Consider the following 16,482-nt stretch of genomic DNA (forward strand, 5'->3'; position numbering starts at 1 on the left):
TGGCAAGGATCGACAGCATCTTTCATTTTCGTAATCGCTGCAAGTAAACAAACAAGCAACTTCGAGAACTACAAATTTTAACACAAAGATATCTAGAGCCAATTTTCTAACTGAAGTTTACATTTTGTATAACAAAATATAACCATACACTTTTCAATAATAAACATCGGTTTAGCCAAGTTTAGCAAACCCAAGTTTTATTCATTTGTACACTAACCCGACGCGCAGTGGTGCGGCTGTCGGATTTCTTACTTCGGCCAGCTAGCCATTCTACAGCGCAGAAAGTTAGCAGACGTCTAAGCAGCTAAAAACGAACTAATAAACAGGCAGGTTGTCTAGCGTCTGCGATTTCAATTAATCATAGCTGTGTACTAGCTTGCTCAAAATTCTGCTGCCCGATCTGTTACAATTTTATGAAGCAGTTTCACCTTACTGATAAAACTCATGCTGCAGCACCGTCTACAATAAATTTCACAAATCATTTACTTCATAACACTTTTTCAATACGTACAGATATTAGAATTTTTTTGTGTTTAAACATTTCATGGAGATGCAATGCATCGTAAGCATATGTAGCGTAGCCGGAAATCGTTGCGAAAGTGAGAGTGGTCTACATATCCAAGCGCAAACCGATGAACAAATAAATAGCAGTACGGATGTTTAACTATTTAAATCCCTCTAAGTTGGGAGATAAATAACAAGTTTTTAAACCGCTATAATCCACCTCAGAACGAAAGACAGCTTTAGCGATATACAAAGTATGTCTATCTACTGTAATCTTTTGTTTGTATCGCCGTGCCGCCGTGAGCTCTCATGAATGAGCTCCGTCGCTCTCGCGATTTCTCGCGTAGTGACGGGATTTCGTGAAGTAAAACATGGAAGATGGCGGCTGATAATGATGTGCGGTTAATAGAGCGATTACGCGTTGTGATCGGTAAGTCATTCGTTTTATTTTGGTTATTCCGAACCCTGAATGTCTAGTGCTATGGTTTAAAGCATAGTTAAGGCTAATGTGTTGCTATAAGCTGTTTTCTAGCGTGTGCAGAAATTGGAGCTTCGAGTAGGCCTATCCAACAGGTTGTCGCTTGCTTCGTCGTAGCGTCAGTTCTCTGTACTTTAGATTCGTCCGGTCCGTTCCGCGTGTCTTTCTTCGTGATCTGCCCGTCGACAGTGGCGTTTGATGCCACCGCTTTCCGGCCGCGTGGTTGGCGCCAGGAACGACCTTGGGCTCTTATGAATGATCCCGGAAAAAAATTTTTTGCTTCCTTCATTCATTCATGAGAGTTGTAGCGAGGATTTGTGAATGGGGTTTCGCAAGCTGCTCGATCGTCACACCCCCGTTCTTGCCTCGCGCTGGTGATTCGGTTGCCGATGCCGCGCCCCAAGATGACTCCTCGAGACTACCCACGGGTCCTACAGGTACCCGAAAATGTGGCAAACTGAAAGCAAACAAACAAAAAGGCTGCGATCGGCCGAGCTGCGTTGTGGCGTCGTCGGAGAAAGAGGCCTAGTGTGGCATTTTCTTTTCTTTCTCGGTGCTCTCCAGGCGAAGCAAAGAACCTGCCGCCTAGAAGCCATGGCTCGGTGGAACAGCGTGACGTCTACTGCGCCATCAAGCTCGACCAGGAGGAGATATTTCGCACGACGACCAAGGAGAAAACCCTCAAGTGAGCCACCCCGTTGCTTCTGTTTATTATTTTTCTTTGAAAGCGGTTTCTTTCCCACGCGTTGCGCTAGATCCGCGCTGCACGCGTGCGTGCCCGTTTCCGGTCCCCTTTGAAGGCAGATCGTCTTAGATCGCTTCACCGTTTCTTACGCACGATAAGAAGCACGCGAAGCGTCCTCTCCTCGTCTTCTTTTATCGGCGCGATGCTTGTGTCACGGCGCTGGACGCGCGCACACATACACACCTGTTATCTTGTGGGGGAGTCGGGAGTGGATGTGACAGTCTTTTTCACCATTTAATTACGCTCGCCGCGAACCCGATAAGGGTGACCTGTTTTCGCCGGCAACCCACACCTGCTGGATTCTGTTTTCCGTCTGGCTTTCTCCGCGGCCGCTTGCACGCGGATGTGCACGACTCCCTTGATTATGCAGCACACGTCTGCCTCGTCTACATCCGCGGTGCCTGTTGTAGCGGGCCTGTCCAGCGCTGACCCGACGCTGCACTGAAATCAGATTGTCTCGAGCGAAACTGTTGCTTACAGTGGACTGTCCGATTCAGCGGCCGAAATGGTTTCACGACTAGCCCACCGTGATGTGAATTATTGCCGCTGGGACGTTTATTTTTTGATCAGCTGCACATTGCTGACAACGAAAAGTGCGTCTGTGATAAGAATCGTCAAAGTCGGTGGTTCAGTTCAACACACGGTTGCGTGGTAGTTTGTAGTTGTAGTGAAGCGAGTCCCTTGGTGGTGCACACTCTTTATCATAGTTGTGTCGCTACTCAGCATAACTTAATATTTGTGATTTGCTCTTTACATTGTTGTAAGTAAGAAAACATTGACCTTATTTCATTAGTGCATTGCATGCTTTTATGACGACACAGTTATGATCAACACTTGACAATGGAAGAGGTGGCAGTAGCAATTGCTTGTTTTGTACAAACTTCGCCTGTGACTACTGTGATGCGTGTTTCCACGCACACACTCGGAACGTTGCGATCATTTTACAGTGTGGTAGCTTACTTGTATCAAGCAAAGCAGGCTGCTCAGGCTTGTTTGTGCATAATAATCCAACTGAATTTGAGGAGCGCATATATATATGTGTGAATGCAGAAAAGTACAAACATAAAGCCTGGGTTGGAAGTTGGCACTCTACATGTCTGTCCTTTAATTTCTGTTTTCATGCCATGCGCTGTTGTGAAACGTTGAGTTTCAGACAAGTTTTCACTTATTCTTACTGAGAGCTAAGCTTGTTTGTGTCATAAAGAGCCAACAAGCAATCTTTTTTCTTTTTCTTGAGAGTTATCTTATTATTTACTTGTGTGCACTTCTGTCTGTTCATCTGTAACAGTCTGCACTACAGAAGATACTTTTCGAAATGCCTTAGCTTGCTTCTATATCTCCCGAGTCCTTCCAGGGGCTTGCAACTTGCCAGAGAAATTTTGGATGTTTATATCTATTGACATCCCCTTTGAAACGAGGCGGCAACAAATAGTCACCTAGCCTGCATGGCCCAATCAGATTTTACATCTATTGCAGGCTTGCATTTTTCCTATCTCTCCTTGATCTTCTCCCTCTTCTGTGAAACCTCTGTGTTTATATTGTACAGTTGCCTATGCTTGTACGAGGTCTGTTAGAAAAGTTTCTGACCTTAGGCCGAAGAAAAAAACTGGCATAACTGGAGCGTTGGAAACCTAATCACCCTCAAAGTATTCTCCTTGGGACTCCACACACTTCTCCCAGCGGTGCTGCCGTTGTTGGAAGCATTCCGAGAAGGCCTCTTTCGGAATGGAGTTTAGCCCAGCTGTCGTTGCAGCCATAATGTCCTCTTTTGTCTGAAATCGCGCTCCTTTCAATGGCCTCTTGATTTTGGGAAACAGCCAGAAGTCATAGGGGGCCATATCAGGAAAGTAAGGAGCCTGTTGAACTGCAGGAGTCTGGTTTTTCGCCAAAAAAAGTCTGAACCAAGTGCGAGGAATGCGCAGGAGCATTGTCGTGATGGATGAGCCAATTTCCTGTTGACCACAACTCCGGTCTTTTGCTCCGCATAGCATCACGTAGGCGACGGAGGACATCCCTGTAGTACTCTTTAGTGATTGTTTGACCCTGTGGTGCATATTCGTGGTGTACCACAATGCGGGAGTCAAAGAAAGCAGTTAGAATCACTTTGACGTTGCTGCGCACTTGGCTGGCCTTCTTTGGTCTTGGTGACGTGGAATGATTCCACTGTGACGACTGGGATTTGGTTTCCGGGTTGTACCCGTACACCCAAGACTCGTCACGAGTGAATATGGTGTTCATGAAGTCGGGGTCACTGTTTGTGGATCCAGCATGTCCTGTGAGACTTCAACACGAAGTTGCTTTTGCTCCATGAGCAGCTTCGGCACAAATTTCGCCGCAGCTCTCTTCATGGCCAAATCTTCAGTCATAATGGAATCTGGAGAAAAAGTGCTGTTAACCACCTCTTCTGCAATTTCTCGGATAGTCACACGACGGTCCCGCATCACCACAGCGTTCACTTCGGCAATGACCTGTTCATTTCAGCATGTTCATGGCCGACCAAAGCGTGGCTCGCTCTCCACCGATGTGCGGCTGTCTTTAAACCAGTTCTACCGCTCCTTAGTCTGTGTGCTGCTCATAGCATCGTCACCGAAAGCCGCCTGAATCTTCCGAATGGTTTCCACTTGGCTGTCACCCAGTTTCTAGAAAAATTTGATGCAGTAGTGCTGCTCCAGTCGCTCTGTCATTTTCCTTGCAATAAGAAAAAACGAGAGCACTGCACACTACCTCACTCAAACGCTGCGTCCCAGCGACTGACGCTATCGGCAGGCGGGGAAAAAATTTGTGCATGTGCACGGAGGTTCAAGGTCGGCTGATGCAAGCACGCTTGTTTCATATCCATCAGGTGTTTGAAAAAAAAAAATAATAATAAGGTCGGATACATTTTTAACAGACCTCGTAATGACCCTGGTTTCATTGACCTCGTCCCTGCGCTTCTAGAAGGTGGATGTTTCCTACGGGTCTAACTGGGTGAACATCTTGGCATGCTGAACATGCTGAGTCCTCTCTGGACTTTTGCTGCAGCAGACACTGCCTCATCCTGTCGCAAATATTTGCTTTGATATGTTATTGTCCTCAGGCAACCAGCTTGGGCCTCAGATAGCAAGGCACTGCCCTCTATGTTATCGTATGGATTTTCTCTCTTCATTTCTTTCTTGCTGTGTTTGTAAATATCCATGGGCTTTTTTCCCCCACCCTTTGCATCCAATTTACCATCTCTTTCATTTTGATGACTCCAGGTTGTCAGTTTACCCTTTAAGTTACCATGTACTTTGTTGCCAACTTTTCTGACCTCTTCTTCCATTCCGTGTCCACGCTTTTGAGGTACAGATATGTTAGCTGCCCATTTCTTTTCATTCATGTTTCATGTACTGCAGTACAGCACTGATGATACTGCCACCCTGTGGAAGTTTGAAAGTGTGAGATGGGAGCACAGTGAGGTTATGGATAATTGGATAAAAACATAATGAGCATTTCATGGTCTTGCACTATCATCAGTGCCATCTGAAAGGAGTAATGCAATTGTGTATTGGTAATTTTAACAGGGTGCGCACTAGAGAAAACAAACTGTATAAAACAAGCTTCAGAACCAGTCGCACAAGGGCCGCTGACTAAAGCTTCTGCCGCTATTACTAGCAGCCAAGCAGGCTTATTCCAAAGAGCAAGGTCTCACTTCAATGCTGTCATCACTTCATTTTTGTTATGCCCAGTGAGTCCACGTCTTTCTTTTTGGCACATCATTATCATCTTTCTGCCTGCAGCGGAGTGTGCTGCTAGAATGTCATCCCACACTATCCCTGAGAAGGTGACATCAAAGTACACAAGGAATAGGTGCAGAAGTTTTGTAGTTCGTCACTCGTCTTTCATATTTCATCCTATTTGGTTTATTAATCGTCAGATTGCAGTGATACTGACATAGTATTGGTATTCCAGAAGCACAATCTGTCAATCTGGTTTAGATTAACTGTGTTTTTTTAAGCAGCAGTCATTAAAATCCAATCGATAAACCTAGCTTGCCTATGGCAGGCAAGCACTTGTTTTTAAAGGAACACTGAAGAGGAATTAGTTCAGCTGTATCAGTAAATTACACTTGTGCAATAGCAAAACAACCAGTCTTGCCATGACAGCAGATGCGGTAAGCCAGAAGAAACAAAAGATGGGTGGAGGTGCTGCCATGAAGTTCTTTCACCAGCTTGCAGTGATGGTATGGATTTTGAGTGCTTCTGCACGTGTCTAGCTAACTTTTTATCAGTAAAGGACTACGTTGCGTCTCAAAGAAACAAAATACAACCTAGCAAGTTTTGAGGAAGCTCAACAAAAGGAATGTTGGCCCTAACCTTCTCCTGGAAAGTCAAGGTTTTCCTGCTAAAAGAATGAATAATAAATTCATTACTTTACCAGCCTAAACTGATTTGCTGTTTTCTTTTTTTGTTTGTCCGCTTGAATTTTGAATTATAAGAATTTCTCGCTAAACTTTTGCTAAGGTGATGTTGTGCTGGTGTCTTGAAAGCTACTTCATGACATCGCTGCACACTTCTTTCTTGTAGTCCCTTCTTCTCCGAGGACTTCCAATTTGAAGTGCCGCGGGAGTTCCGGTACCTATCAGTCTATGTGGCTGAGCGAGAGCGGGCCTCTAACAAGGACAAAGTGCTGGGCAAGGTCTCGATCAAGAAAGAGGGAATGCACAAGTTTTATGGCAAAGACAACTGGTTCCCTATCATGCCCGTAGACGCCAACTCGGAAGTGCAGGTAGGTTGAAAGTTCATAGGCACCCCTGTTATGTCTTTGGTATCGCTGCAGCGTGACCAGTTCGCTCAAAGCATAAGCTGAGAGAAATGGTGGTGCAAAGTGTGCAACCTGTAAATACAGCACTGACAATAACTCCAATAAAAGTTGCATGTGCACGGCCACCACATTAGGGGCTGTCTACAGTAACCAAGCACCGGCGTCAAGGAACTATATAGTTATGTGCTGGTACCCCCCCCCCCCCCCCAAAAAAAAAAAAAAAAATTTTTTTTGCAATAGCACCATCAGAAGATTGTAATGTTCTGTGCCAAGTCAATGTGTTTCATGGTAATTAAGAGCAGGAGACGTATGCCTGGCGTCATGGATAAATACGTGCCAGTGTTGTCTCCTTTTATTTTCTGCATTTGTTCCTATTTTTTCCTCACCCACTGTTTTGGCTCAGTGTCTAAGGCATTGTGGCAGCACGAGGTTGCGTGTTCAATTCCCAGCAGCGGTTCCAGTGAGGGCAGATTGCAAAAGCTCATGTTTACTTAGATTTGGGTGTACCCCACTAATTTGTAGCCTCTCCACTACAGCGTTTGTCATAGCCTGTGTGTGGCCTTAGGATGTTAAACCCCCTAATTTAATTTTTTTTTTTCTGGTTTTGTGTTCGCAGGGAAAAGCTCACATTTCAGTTAGGTTAGAGCCATCAACAAAGTCTTCCATATACGGACCCTGTGCAAAACTTGTAGTAAGGCAAGTACATTGTTATTTTTTTTTTGTTTATTGTGAGATTTGGCTCATTTTCATTATACATTGTTCTTGTCATGTTTGCCCACCAGAGTGACAGAATGCAGTGACCTGAACTTGGTGAATGGCTCCTGCAACCCATATGCTCAAGTGACCCTGTGCCATGGCAACACCAAGCAGGAGACCCGCAAAAGCAAAGTCCGTCGGAAAACAGTTTGCCCCTGCTTTGAGGATACCCTCTTCACCTTTGATGTGAGTGTGCAAAAAAAAAAAAAAAAATTATTTTTTCAATTTAGCCTGTAGCTTAAAAGGTGTGGCAAATGAATGCTACTTGAGGGTGAACATTGGATATAAGCAGGCTTAACTGTAACCATTTCACGAAGCTTTCCTTGCCTCTTCCGACCTCTTCGTGCTGCTGGCTCGCACGAGCCGAGGCTGGAGTTAGTTCAACCGACGAGTCTCAGGGCAAGCAGGTGCATGATAGGTCAGGTGCAATACAAAGAAAATGTGGCCGGAGGGTTTAGTGAGTGTGGAAGAGACAGTGGCTCAGAAGAAGCATCAATCGGAGCAGGAAGGCCTTCCGATATGCAGCAAAGCGTCGTTTAGAATGCAAGTGCATGCTGACTCGTAAAGGCTCAGTGGAGCAGTGGCAGAGATGAGCACTGAGGAGCGCAGTGAATATTTTGCTCAGAAACGCAAAGACGTGCAGCATCAATGTGCAGGGAAGAACGTCTTCTAGCGCGAGTGGCAACTTGCTCGTAAATGCGAAGCTGGGCGTTGTTGATAGACGGTCAAGAAACAGTGGTGGAACTGGACCATCTTGTTTACGAATGCATACAGGTAGTATACTTTGAGAGACTTGGTGCAGGGTGAGTTCGGTTTGGTGTGAGAGTGTGTGATAGGCTCTGGTTTTTGTCAACGTGTCGGCGGTGTAGGAGTGTCACAGTTATGCTTACTGAGATGTTTCCTGGTGAAAAAGTTTGTCATGTGCTCCGTACTTACAAATGGTCGCTAAACAATAACGACATTCCTTGCAAACACTCATGAAAGCTTTGGTTTAAGCAGTAATATTTTTAGTCTTGGCTTTTTCTTTCGTGTGCTAACTGGAGCATGTCGTCCTTTTTGCTCTCTTGTGCACGCCCTTCTACTACCGTGACCGCGCTCGTGAGCATAGCCCTTTTTAGGGCTCCCAAGGGAATGGGACCTTAGCTTTTTTTTTCTCTCGCTACATTATTATGTAGCTCGCACCTTTAATGTGCTTACCAACATTGATGCCAACCAGGAGCGCGCATCCTCGGACTCTGGTGCAAGCGGTCTCGTCTGCTCCCGCAACCTCGAAGCTCTTTTCAAAGAGAGTGGAAGAATTCTTCGTTCGCGTCAAGCCCACGCCTCCTCTCCGAAAGTGAAGAGAGTCATCAAAGCCCGAATCACGACCTCTGACCGTGTCCATGCACCTCCCAAAAGACTCCTCCGACCAACTTCAAAGGAGCAGTCTTCGGCAAGACAACGTTCCTCAACGCAGCCCTCTGCTGCTGATGACAATGCACCCCCTGCAAACTCCGAGACAATCACCCATAATCCCCCTGTCACCGAGGAAGAACCCCCAGTGGTGAGCTCACATGTAGTCTCGCCCCATGCTGCGGGTCAATTCGCTGCCACAACTCAGCCCTCTACCCCTGCCACTCTCGAACAAGTCACTTCACAAGTGGCGCCCATTGCGCCCACTGACTGTGACAGAAACAAGGAATACAGCGGCGAGAGTCACGAGTTCACCTCAGAATCCTCCCCAAGCAGCGCCAGTATTTCTTCTGGCTCATTCCACTATGGATACACCAGCACTCAGCTGTCACCTTCTGCTGACAGCTGCGCGTCATCCCTCAGTGATAGCAACGATACCTCCACCTCATCCAGCCACGGTTCCGACATGGCGCCGTCGCAATTTTCTGAAACCCACGCCGAGAGCGCCAACACCCCCCCAGTCGGCCCTCTCGATTTCCTGTCTCAACAGTCTACCCAACGCCGCCTCGTCTGCTGCAGAGAACACAGCCACAGCGGCCTCCTGTGAGGAGAGTGACGTCACCGTGCACGAGCGCGGCTCACTCTCAGCCCGACTGTCAGACTGCCCTACCTCTCCCCCCCGCCGCTACGTCGTCTGCTACTGGCTACGCCGCATCATTCGCCCATTCAGAAGTCTCCGCGACAGCGGCTGACTCACTCTCGGCGCTCCCGAGGGTTTTCCTTGCCCCCTCCCCACGCCAACTCCGTGCCACGTCGTCTGCTACCACCCGCGCCGCCCCATCCGTAAACATCATAGTGTCTAACGCCTCTGCGCATGCGTGCCATTCACCGTGCGTGCCCAGGCCAAACTCTGCCCCTCAATGCCTCCGTCATCACAACGCCGCGTCGTCTGCTACTGGCCGCTCCGCTTCCCTTGTGAACACCGAGGAAAACAACGGCTCTGTGCATGCGCGTGACTCACAATGTGCGCTCACGGCTGACTGCCCCCCTCCTGAGCATGCCTACGGCGCGTCGTCTGCTAGCAGCCAAGCTCTCAAGCCCATGCTTACTTGGGCCCATTCGCCCTCTCACTGAGGATTCCTCCTCCCAGTCCGCTTACGCCCAGACCACCTCTCGAGCTCGTAAACAACAGCTCCGCCATTATCAGCAACTTCAGCCCTCTCAGCCACGTCCACAAAACGTCGATGCTTCTAACCTGCCTGAAACAATACTGTACAGGCCCAAAACAGGAATGGCAAATTTTGTCTGCCTCGAAGGATGCCATCGCAGCCCAGCTTTCTAGAGTGCCTGGTGCCATGCGTGTCTGCACCAACCTGCGTGCCAACGTAATCGCTGTGGACTGCCTCCCAGATGCTGATCCCACGCCACTCCTTGTTGTCTCCGAAATCTGCGGCGTTGTTGTTAAAGCCAAGTCCGCACCCAAAAATGTGTGCACTGGTGTCATCTTTGGCGTCGACCCCGCCTTTGATTGCGACACAGCCGTACAGAACCTAGCAAGCTCAGCTCCCATTGTCGCCTGCACACGCAGCGGCCGCAATCTCGTGTTGAAATTCGCAGGCAGTTCACCACCCCCAGAGGTTGCTCTCTTTAAGCAATCTCGACCTGTGCGCCCACGACGTCCCCGTCCCTTCCAGTGCACTAACTGCGGGAAGTACGGCCACGTTCCAGCCACCTGCACAGAACAGTCTCGCTGCCTTCGTTGCGGTGACACTCACAGCACTGCAGACTGCAAGGCGCCCAAACCCAAGTGCATCAACTGTGGTGGCCGTCACATTGCCACCGAACCACGCTGCCCTCGTTGGCAGCATGAAGGAAAAGTCGCAGAAATCAAGGCCGCCTCCCCACAACCCATCACTCGTCGTGAGGCCGTCGGAGAAGCCAGGAATCAAGTAAAGAAGCCTGTACCCAAACCACAGCCCGAATCCTGGCCGAATGCCCACGTTCATCCCGGGCGGACTTACAGCCAAGCACTCGCCAACCCATCTGCCCCACCTCCCGTGTCTTGACCGCACAGTGCCGTCAACACGGACGAGCAGAAGGACGCCGTGAGTCCACCACCTGTGTACTGCGGCTTTAGCTGCCCACGAGGCCCTGGTCCAACACGGCTAACACCATCATTCCACGGCCACGGATCCAATAAGCGAACCTGTGTTCCTTTCAGCCGCCGTCTCTTACACCCGGCCTTACCGCCCTACTCCTGTCCTCTTCTCCCTACTCTTTTACTCCCATTACCCCACCCCGTGCAGTACTGTTGAGGTGACCTCCCAGCGAGAGACAGTTACGGTACTGCACTTTTATCTTTTTTTCTTATTTTAAAAGCCACTACTACTATTTTTAGTCTTGAATCTAGGAGTGCGCAGATATTTAAAATTTTGAATATGAATCGAATAATCCTTGCTATTCAGTTCCTATTCAATTCAATAATTCACTATTTGAAATTGTCAAATACTTGTTCCTGTTCAAATATTCTGGACTCTGAACAACACTTCAAACTCTCGAGGGAAAAAGACCGATACAAGTGATGACTGTTCCGAATGATTTTGTTTCAGGAGAGCCGTGGTTGTTGTGCAGAGGCATCAATTTCTGAGCGACTGCACGGGGCAGATAACTTCTGCTAGTTCGCAGTCATTCAATAAGAATGCGTGCCTCACTATGAGGCAGTTTATATACAAATTTGTTGTCTTGATGTAGGCAATGCAATTTATAATTTCACCATTTAATTCCACTTTGTTTGCATGCCTTTAAAACAATGAAGTTGCCAGGCTTCTCTCGTTCAACGAACACGACAATCTACATGCATCTGGCGACAGTCTGTTCCCTTGTTTCATTACTGTCAATTACAAGCTCCTTAGTTGGCTTTGCGTCCAGTTGCAAATGGCATTACATGCGTATATAAAATAACCTCCTCTTTGTTTTTCTATGTTTTACAAAACTGACCCCACACAAACTTTATCTTTCACATTGTTTAGAGATGAGAGGTAATTCAATGTTAAGAGGACATTTTTTTTTCTCGAATATTTGCTTTTGATTCAGAAATTTTAGTGTTCGAACACACCTGCTTAATCCCATCTTGGTGCTGTGTTCTCCACTCTTAAAGGGAACACCATATTAGTGTGCGTAAGACAAATGTTTGCTAAAAGAGTGCATCTTAGGAGCTTAGAAACCACGCTGCTGTGCTTTTTTCCAGATTTCTGATCGCTTTTGGTTCTGTAAGTAAAATATTTCGTTAATTCGATCAGTGAGGTAAAGCACTGCATCATTTGTTCCGTGGTCCAGTAACGATGGAACGGAAGTATGGGACAAAAGATGGACATAGTGCTGCCATATATTGTGCATTTTTATGCCGTTATACTTTATCAGTGGTCCTTTGTGTTTCGTTTATGTGTCAAAAGAATAATGTAACAAACAAAAGAGCATGTGCACCACAATTGTTCACATAAAAGGCTTTACTCAAGTTTTTTAGAAAATTTAAAAACTGCAATGAGGGGTCATTGATAATATATTTTCCGTTTCTTTACATAAGTTTTAACGTTTAGTAGTGAAATGTCATTGTGTGCAAGTATTTTAGTGATTCCTTGGTGCAAGCTTCTTTTCTGATGTTTTCTCTTAGTATATTATGCACTAACATCATGGAAATTGTATGATGCCACCTGTTTCAATGGGACTTGTGTTGTGTGTATTACGGTGTGTTTGAAGAAATGCATCACACGTGGCCCTGTTACAGTCTTTTCCAACTTTCATGTTTTGTTCTGGGCAGTCTTTTTCGCTTTGCCTATGCTGTAGTTGGTTATTTACTTGTGACAGCATTCTTTGATATGCCTCATTGCAGCTCAAGCCACAGCGGTCAGACAAGCAGATACGCTCTATAAAGGATGAGCTTAGCAACCTCGAACTTAGGTGAGAAATATTTTGATGTTAAGTTTTGTAACAGTGGCTTTGTTAGCTGGACACAGGTATTTATGCGGACTTTGTCATTGATTAAAATGTTTGGCTGTCATTCTTGTGTTCAAGCTGATCTTGTCATGCTTAGATTGAAAACAAATTTTTTGTACCGAAGTTTTTCACATTAAATTATCTCCATGCTTTAAAGGGAGTGAGGTGTTCCAGATCAGATTGAAAGTGTTGAAAAATGGTTTAATTGGAGGTTTATATTTTGCCTGGTGTGGGCCAGGCGCTTTGGTAGCAGTGGCCTAGACTTCTAGAGGATTCTGAGAACGGGCTGCATAGGTAGTCCAGGGCTTTGTTTGCCTTATTTTGCATTGGCTCGCATGTCACAAGTAGCAGGGCTTTCCTGTTACTACTTGTTTGTTGCCCCACACAAGCTACGAGAAGGGGTGTACACACGTACTCCTACCTCTGGCTGCACTGCAAGAAAAGTTGAAATATAAGGGGTGGCTCACCAGGGGGAGCGTAAAAGCATTCAAAAGGTGGTTTTATCACACTGGACAGCATAGTATCAAGACAAGGGCTCAAGGCACCATTAGGCCCAGGCATGCGGCTGATGTTCTATTTGTTGAGAACAAAGGAAGTCATGGGTTTGATGCTAGGCTGTGGCATCTCCATTACAACGTGTGGAATCTAAAAGTGGTCATGTACTGAAATTTTAATGCATATTAAAGAACCCCAGATGTTTAAAATTAATTAGGACCCCTCCTCTGTCATGTCGCCCCTAGTAGCCTTCCGCTTTTGGGACACAAAATCACAAACTAAATAGTTCAGCTCCTTCTTCAGATGTTTCAGTGAAGTGTGAATGAACCAACAGTGTCTTAGAGTGCATAGAGGGTCATGCATAGAGTGGCTTTGTTTCTGTTTACATATGCTGTAAATGTTAGGTCATGCAAGTTTGTGCACCTCTACCAGAGGTTTGTAGCAGCCTTTCCTTGAAAAAATAAATTCTGTTTTTCATGTTTAGTTTTTATGTGCTATAAAATTATTCAAATTTTCTTTTTGGCTAAGCTTAGTTAGATAGCAGTCAGTCTAGTCCCGTTTGATTAGTCTAGCGGTGGTTGGTGGTGGCCTGCTCGATTGTTGAAACCTTAAGTCTGTGAAAATACTTTGTCATAGACTTGGAACTCTCTTTGTAACACATACTGCTATGGTTGTAGCTGGGTTGGCCAGTGGTCACAGTCATTGACCTCCTGTTGCTGCTGCTGTCGTCATTGCAGGGTCTGCCTGCAGCATGACCTGAGTGGGGTGGGTGGCATGTTTGGAAGCGTGTTCCTCGGGGAGGTACGGATCCCCATCCGTGACCTTGCTTTGGAACGAAGCTGTTCCCACCAGGCCTGGTACCTTCTGCAGCCACGCTCAGAGGGTCAGCGCTCACCCCCCACTGCCACGGGACCATCATCAGCCAATGGAGCGGCAGCAGGCAGCCTCGGCTCCCTGCGGCTCAAGCTCTTCTTTACATCGGACCGGGTCTTCTCTAGTCACTTCTACATGGACCTTCGTGAGCTCTTGCTCATGTCACCCAATGTAAAGGTGAATTTTTCCATCCACGAGTAAAATGTCACTAATACTATGTACTCATACAAAAAAATAAAATGGGAAGTTAACTTTGTGATTTAAATAGGTTATATTCTGTGTTGTCCCTTGCCATCATATACCCTATGGTCCCCGAGTATCCATTCTAGTACCGCTTTAACACATGCCTTCAACCCTTTTCAAAATTACGTCTGAAGCGATTAGTACATAAAATATTCATCCCGGGTGTAAGGTCAGATGCATGTGGAACTGTGTTGAAGTGGTTTGATGATATTCTTGTCGTCAGCTTTTCATGAAAATTGCTGCTTATTTGACCTAGACTGTTGTGTCGTCGCAGATGAAGAAATGTACCAATCAAGTGCTTTTCAAATGGCGTGGAAATCCAGAATGTACTAACATCAAGATGTCAGCGTGTCACATGGTGTTGCACCTTCATCTCTGTGTTTAGGCATATAAAAAATTTTTTTAGACAAAAATAAAAAAAAAGAAACTGTAGAGAAACAGTCACTTTCCACATGTACGTGGGGATGCTGGCTTCAGCATTGTGGAGTCTTAGGGTCTCACAGGAGTACCGACCAACGCGGGTTCGAGCTTAGCGAGCCACAGGGCTGCATCAGCCGTCGCCTCTAGCACCGCTGTGCAAGAGCTCAGGCTGCAAGGGGCTACCGAGCGATGCACGCAACAACACATTATTGCCCTGAGTTCACGGAAACCGTTTAATGTCTCCGGTGGCACCAGCACTGCACAAACGACCGGGCGACAGGGAACCAAAGGGGTCCCACACCAAGGGTGAAAATACAGACACGGGTGGCTATAGCACGGCGCTGCGAAAGCACAGGCTCAAGCTGGGACACGCCACTAGGAAAAGTCCCGGCGGCTATGCTACTTGCTCTGGCAAACCAATGGGCCAACTCGCGAGAGCTCGCGAGTTGGCCCATTGGTTTCTCATAATTTTCGCACGTATAACACTGGACCACTGGACTAGTCAGCGCTTCCGGCAAGTGGCAGGCAACTTCCGGCAACTGCCAGCTGTTGTCGCTGCTGTCGGAACAGCTAGGGCGGCTATGTTTAGAATACTAGAATACGGTTTAGTGGGCCGAGCGGCGCAACGCTCCCTAGCTGAGGTGCAAAACAACAAAAAGTAGGCTGAGAGCGCTGTGAGCGAACTATATATTTCGGAGGCACTCGCTGCAGCGGGTGAAGCGCGCGGGCATCTGTGTCCCCAAGGCCGGTATAACATAAAACTACTCCAATCTGTTATTATGCCCGTATGGGCGAGACGTGAGCCATTTTGACCTATCACGAAGGGCTAATGGCGTATTTGGAATAAAACGTTGCAGTATCGCCCGAAAGGCGAAGCATCGATTGTGATAGCAAATTAGTAGACAGCTATAAGCAGCAAGAATAGTAGTTATATCGGCCATATAAACTTATAAACATGTGTTCACTCACTAAATTAACAAGCATGGTGGTGTTACTCGATTACCGCAGAAACTCGCTGTGAAAACGCTGGAGTGAGCAAGCGCGGCCTGCAGCGAGCGAGTTCACCTTTGTGCTGCCTTGCTTCAATGCGAACTAAGCAGTGAAAAACAGCGTACACCAAGCTATCGGCACTTGCACTATGTCCCTATCGCAGATCGCTTTCAAGTTAGGGCCCGCGCGGTCGCGCCATACGCAGCAGCCGCCGGAGTAGAACGACCCCTCCTCCCGGTGCCTTGCGCGCGATGGAAGATGGCGCACTTTGTTCCCACTTTCCTTCTTCACGCGCTCGAGATTGAGCCGCCATCGTCGGCTCATCCTCACACTTTTACTCGCACGTACAGTTGCGCAGCGAGGATGTTATCGCGCCTGGACTTTGTATGGAACATCACGGCGATGGCGACGGCAGAAATACGCCTGGAGTGTCCATATCATTGCTATTGCAACAAAAACAGATTGGAATAGTTTTACATTATACTAGCCCAGGGTTGATTGCAGCTCTCTTCGTCTGCGGTGACATATGGTGACATGTAAATTATGTTACAGCGTCGATTGGACTGCATAATTGGAGAATATTTTCCGCTATCGTCATGAGCATAGGTGCGGAAATATATACAGTAAAAGCTCGATGATACGAATCTCACGGGGTCACGAAAAATATTCGTATTAGCCGAAATTCGTATCATCGAAACACAATTAAAACTACTGTCGAATTTCGATAATTCGAACTCGAAGGGGCCCGAAAATTTGTTTGAATTAAAAAAACGTATTTTTGAAGTATTCGTGCACCATAGCACGATGCACG

General features: G+C 46.8%; 1 protein-coding gene across 2 annotated transcripts in view; it reads left to right on the top strand.

Moving 5' to 3' along the window:
• Nucleotides 1-568: 568 nt before the first annotated feature.
• LOC119442259 (ras GTPase-activating protein 3-like) overlaps nt 569-16,482 on the top strand; it is a 71,156-nt gene continuing 55,242 nt past the window's right edge. Inside the window, exons 1-7 of one of the 2 annotated variants that reach the window (XM_037707067.2) lie at nt 569-934; nt 1,547-1,667; nt 6,272-6,473; nt 7,126-7,205; nt 7,292-7,451; nt 12,547-12,614; nt 13,883-14,195. In XM_037707067.2, the coding sequence (XP_037562995.1) occupies nt 883-934; nt 1,547-1,667; nt 6,272-6,473; nt 7,126-7,205; nt 7,292-7,451; nt 12,547-12,614; nt 13,883-14,195 (996 nt within the window). In that variant the 5' untranslated portion in view covers nt 569-882. Of the gene's footprint in view, nt 935-1,546; nt 1,668-6,234; nt 6,474-7,125; nt 7,206-7,291; nt 7,452-12,546; nt 12,615-13,882; nt 14,196-16,482 lie in introns of those variants that run through there. The other variant, XM_049662009.1, reaches the window with a different exon arrangement.

Source organism: Dermacentor silvarum, chromosome 2, assembly GCF_013339745.2.
Source record: "Dermacentor silvarum isolate Dsil-2018 chromosome 2, BIME_Dsil_1.4, whole genome shotgun sequence".
Classification (NCBI taxonomy): Eukaryota; Metazoa; Arthropoda; class Arachnida; order Ixodida; family Ixodidae; genus Dermacentor; species Dermacentor silvarum.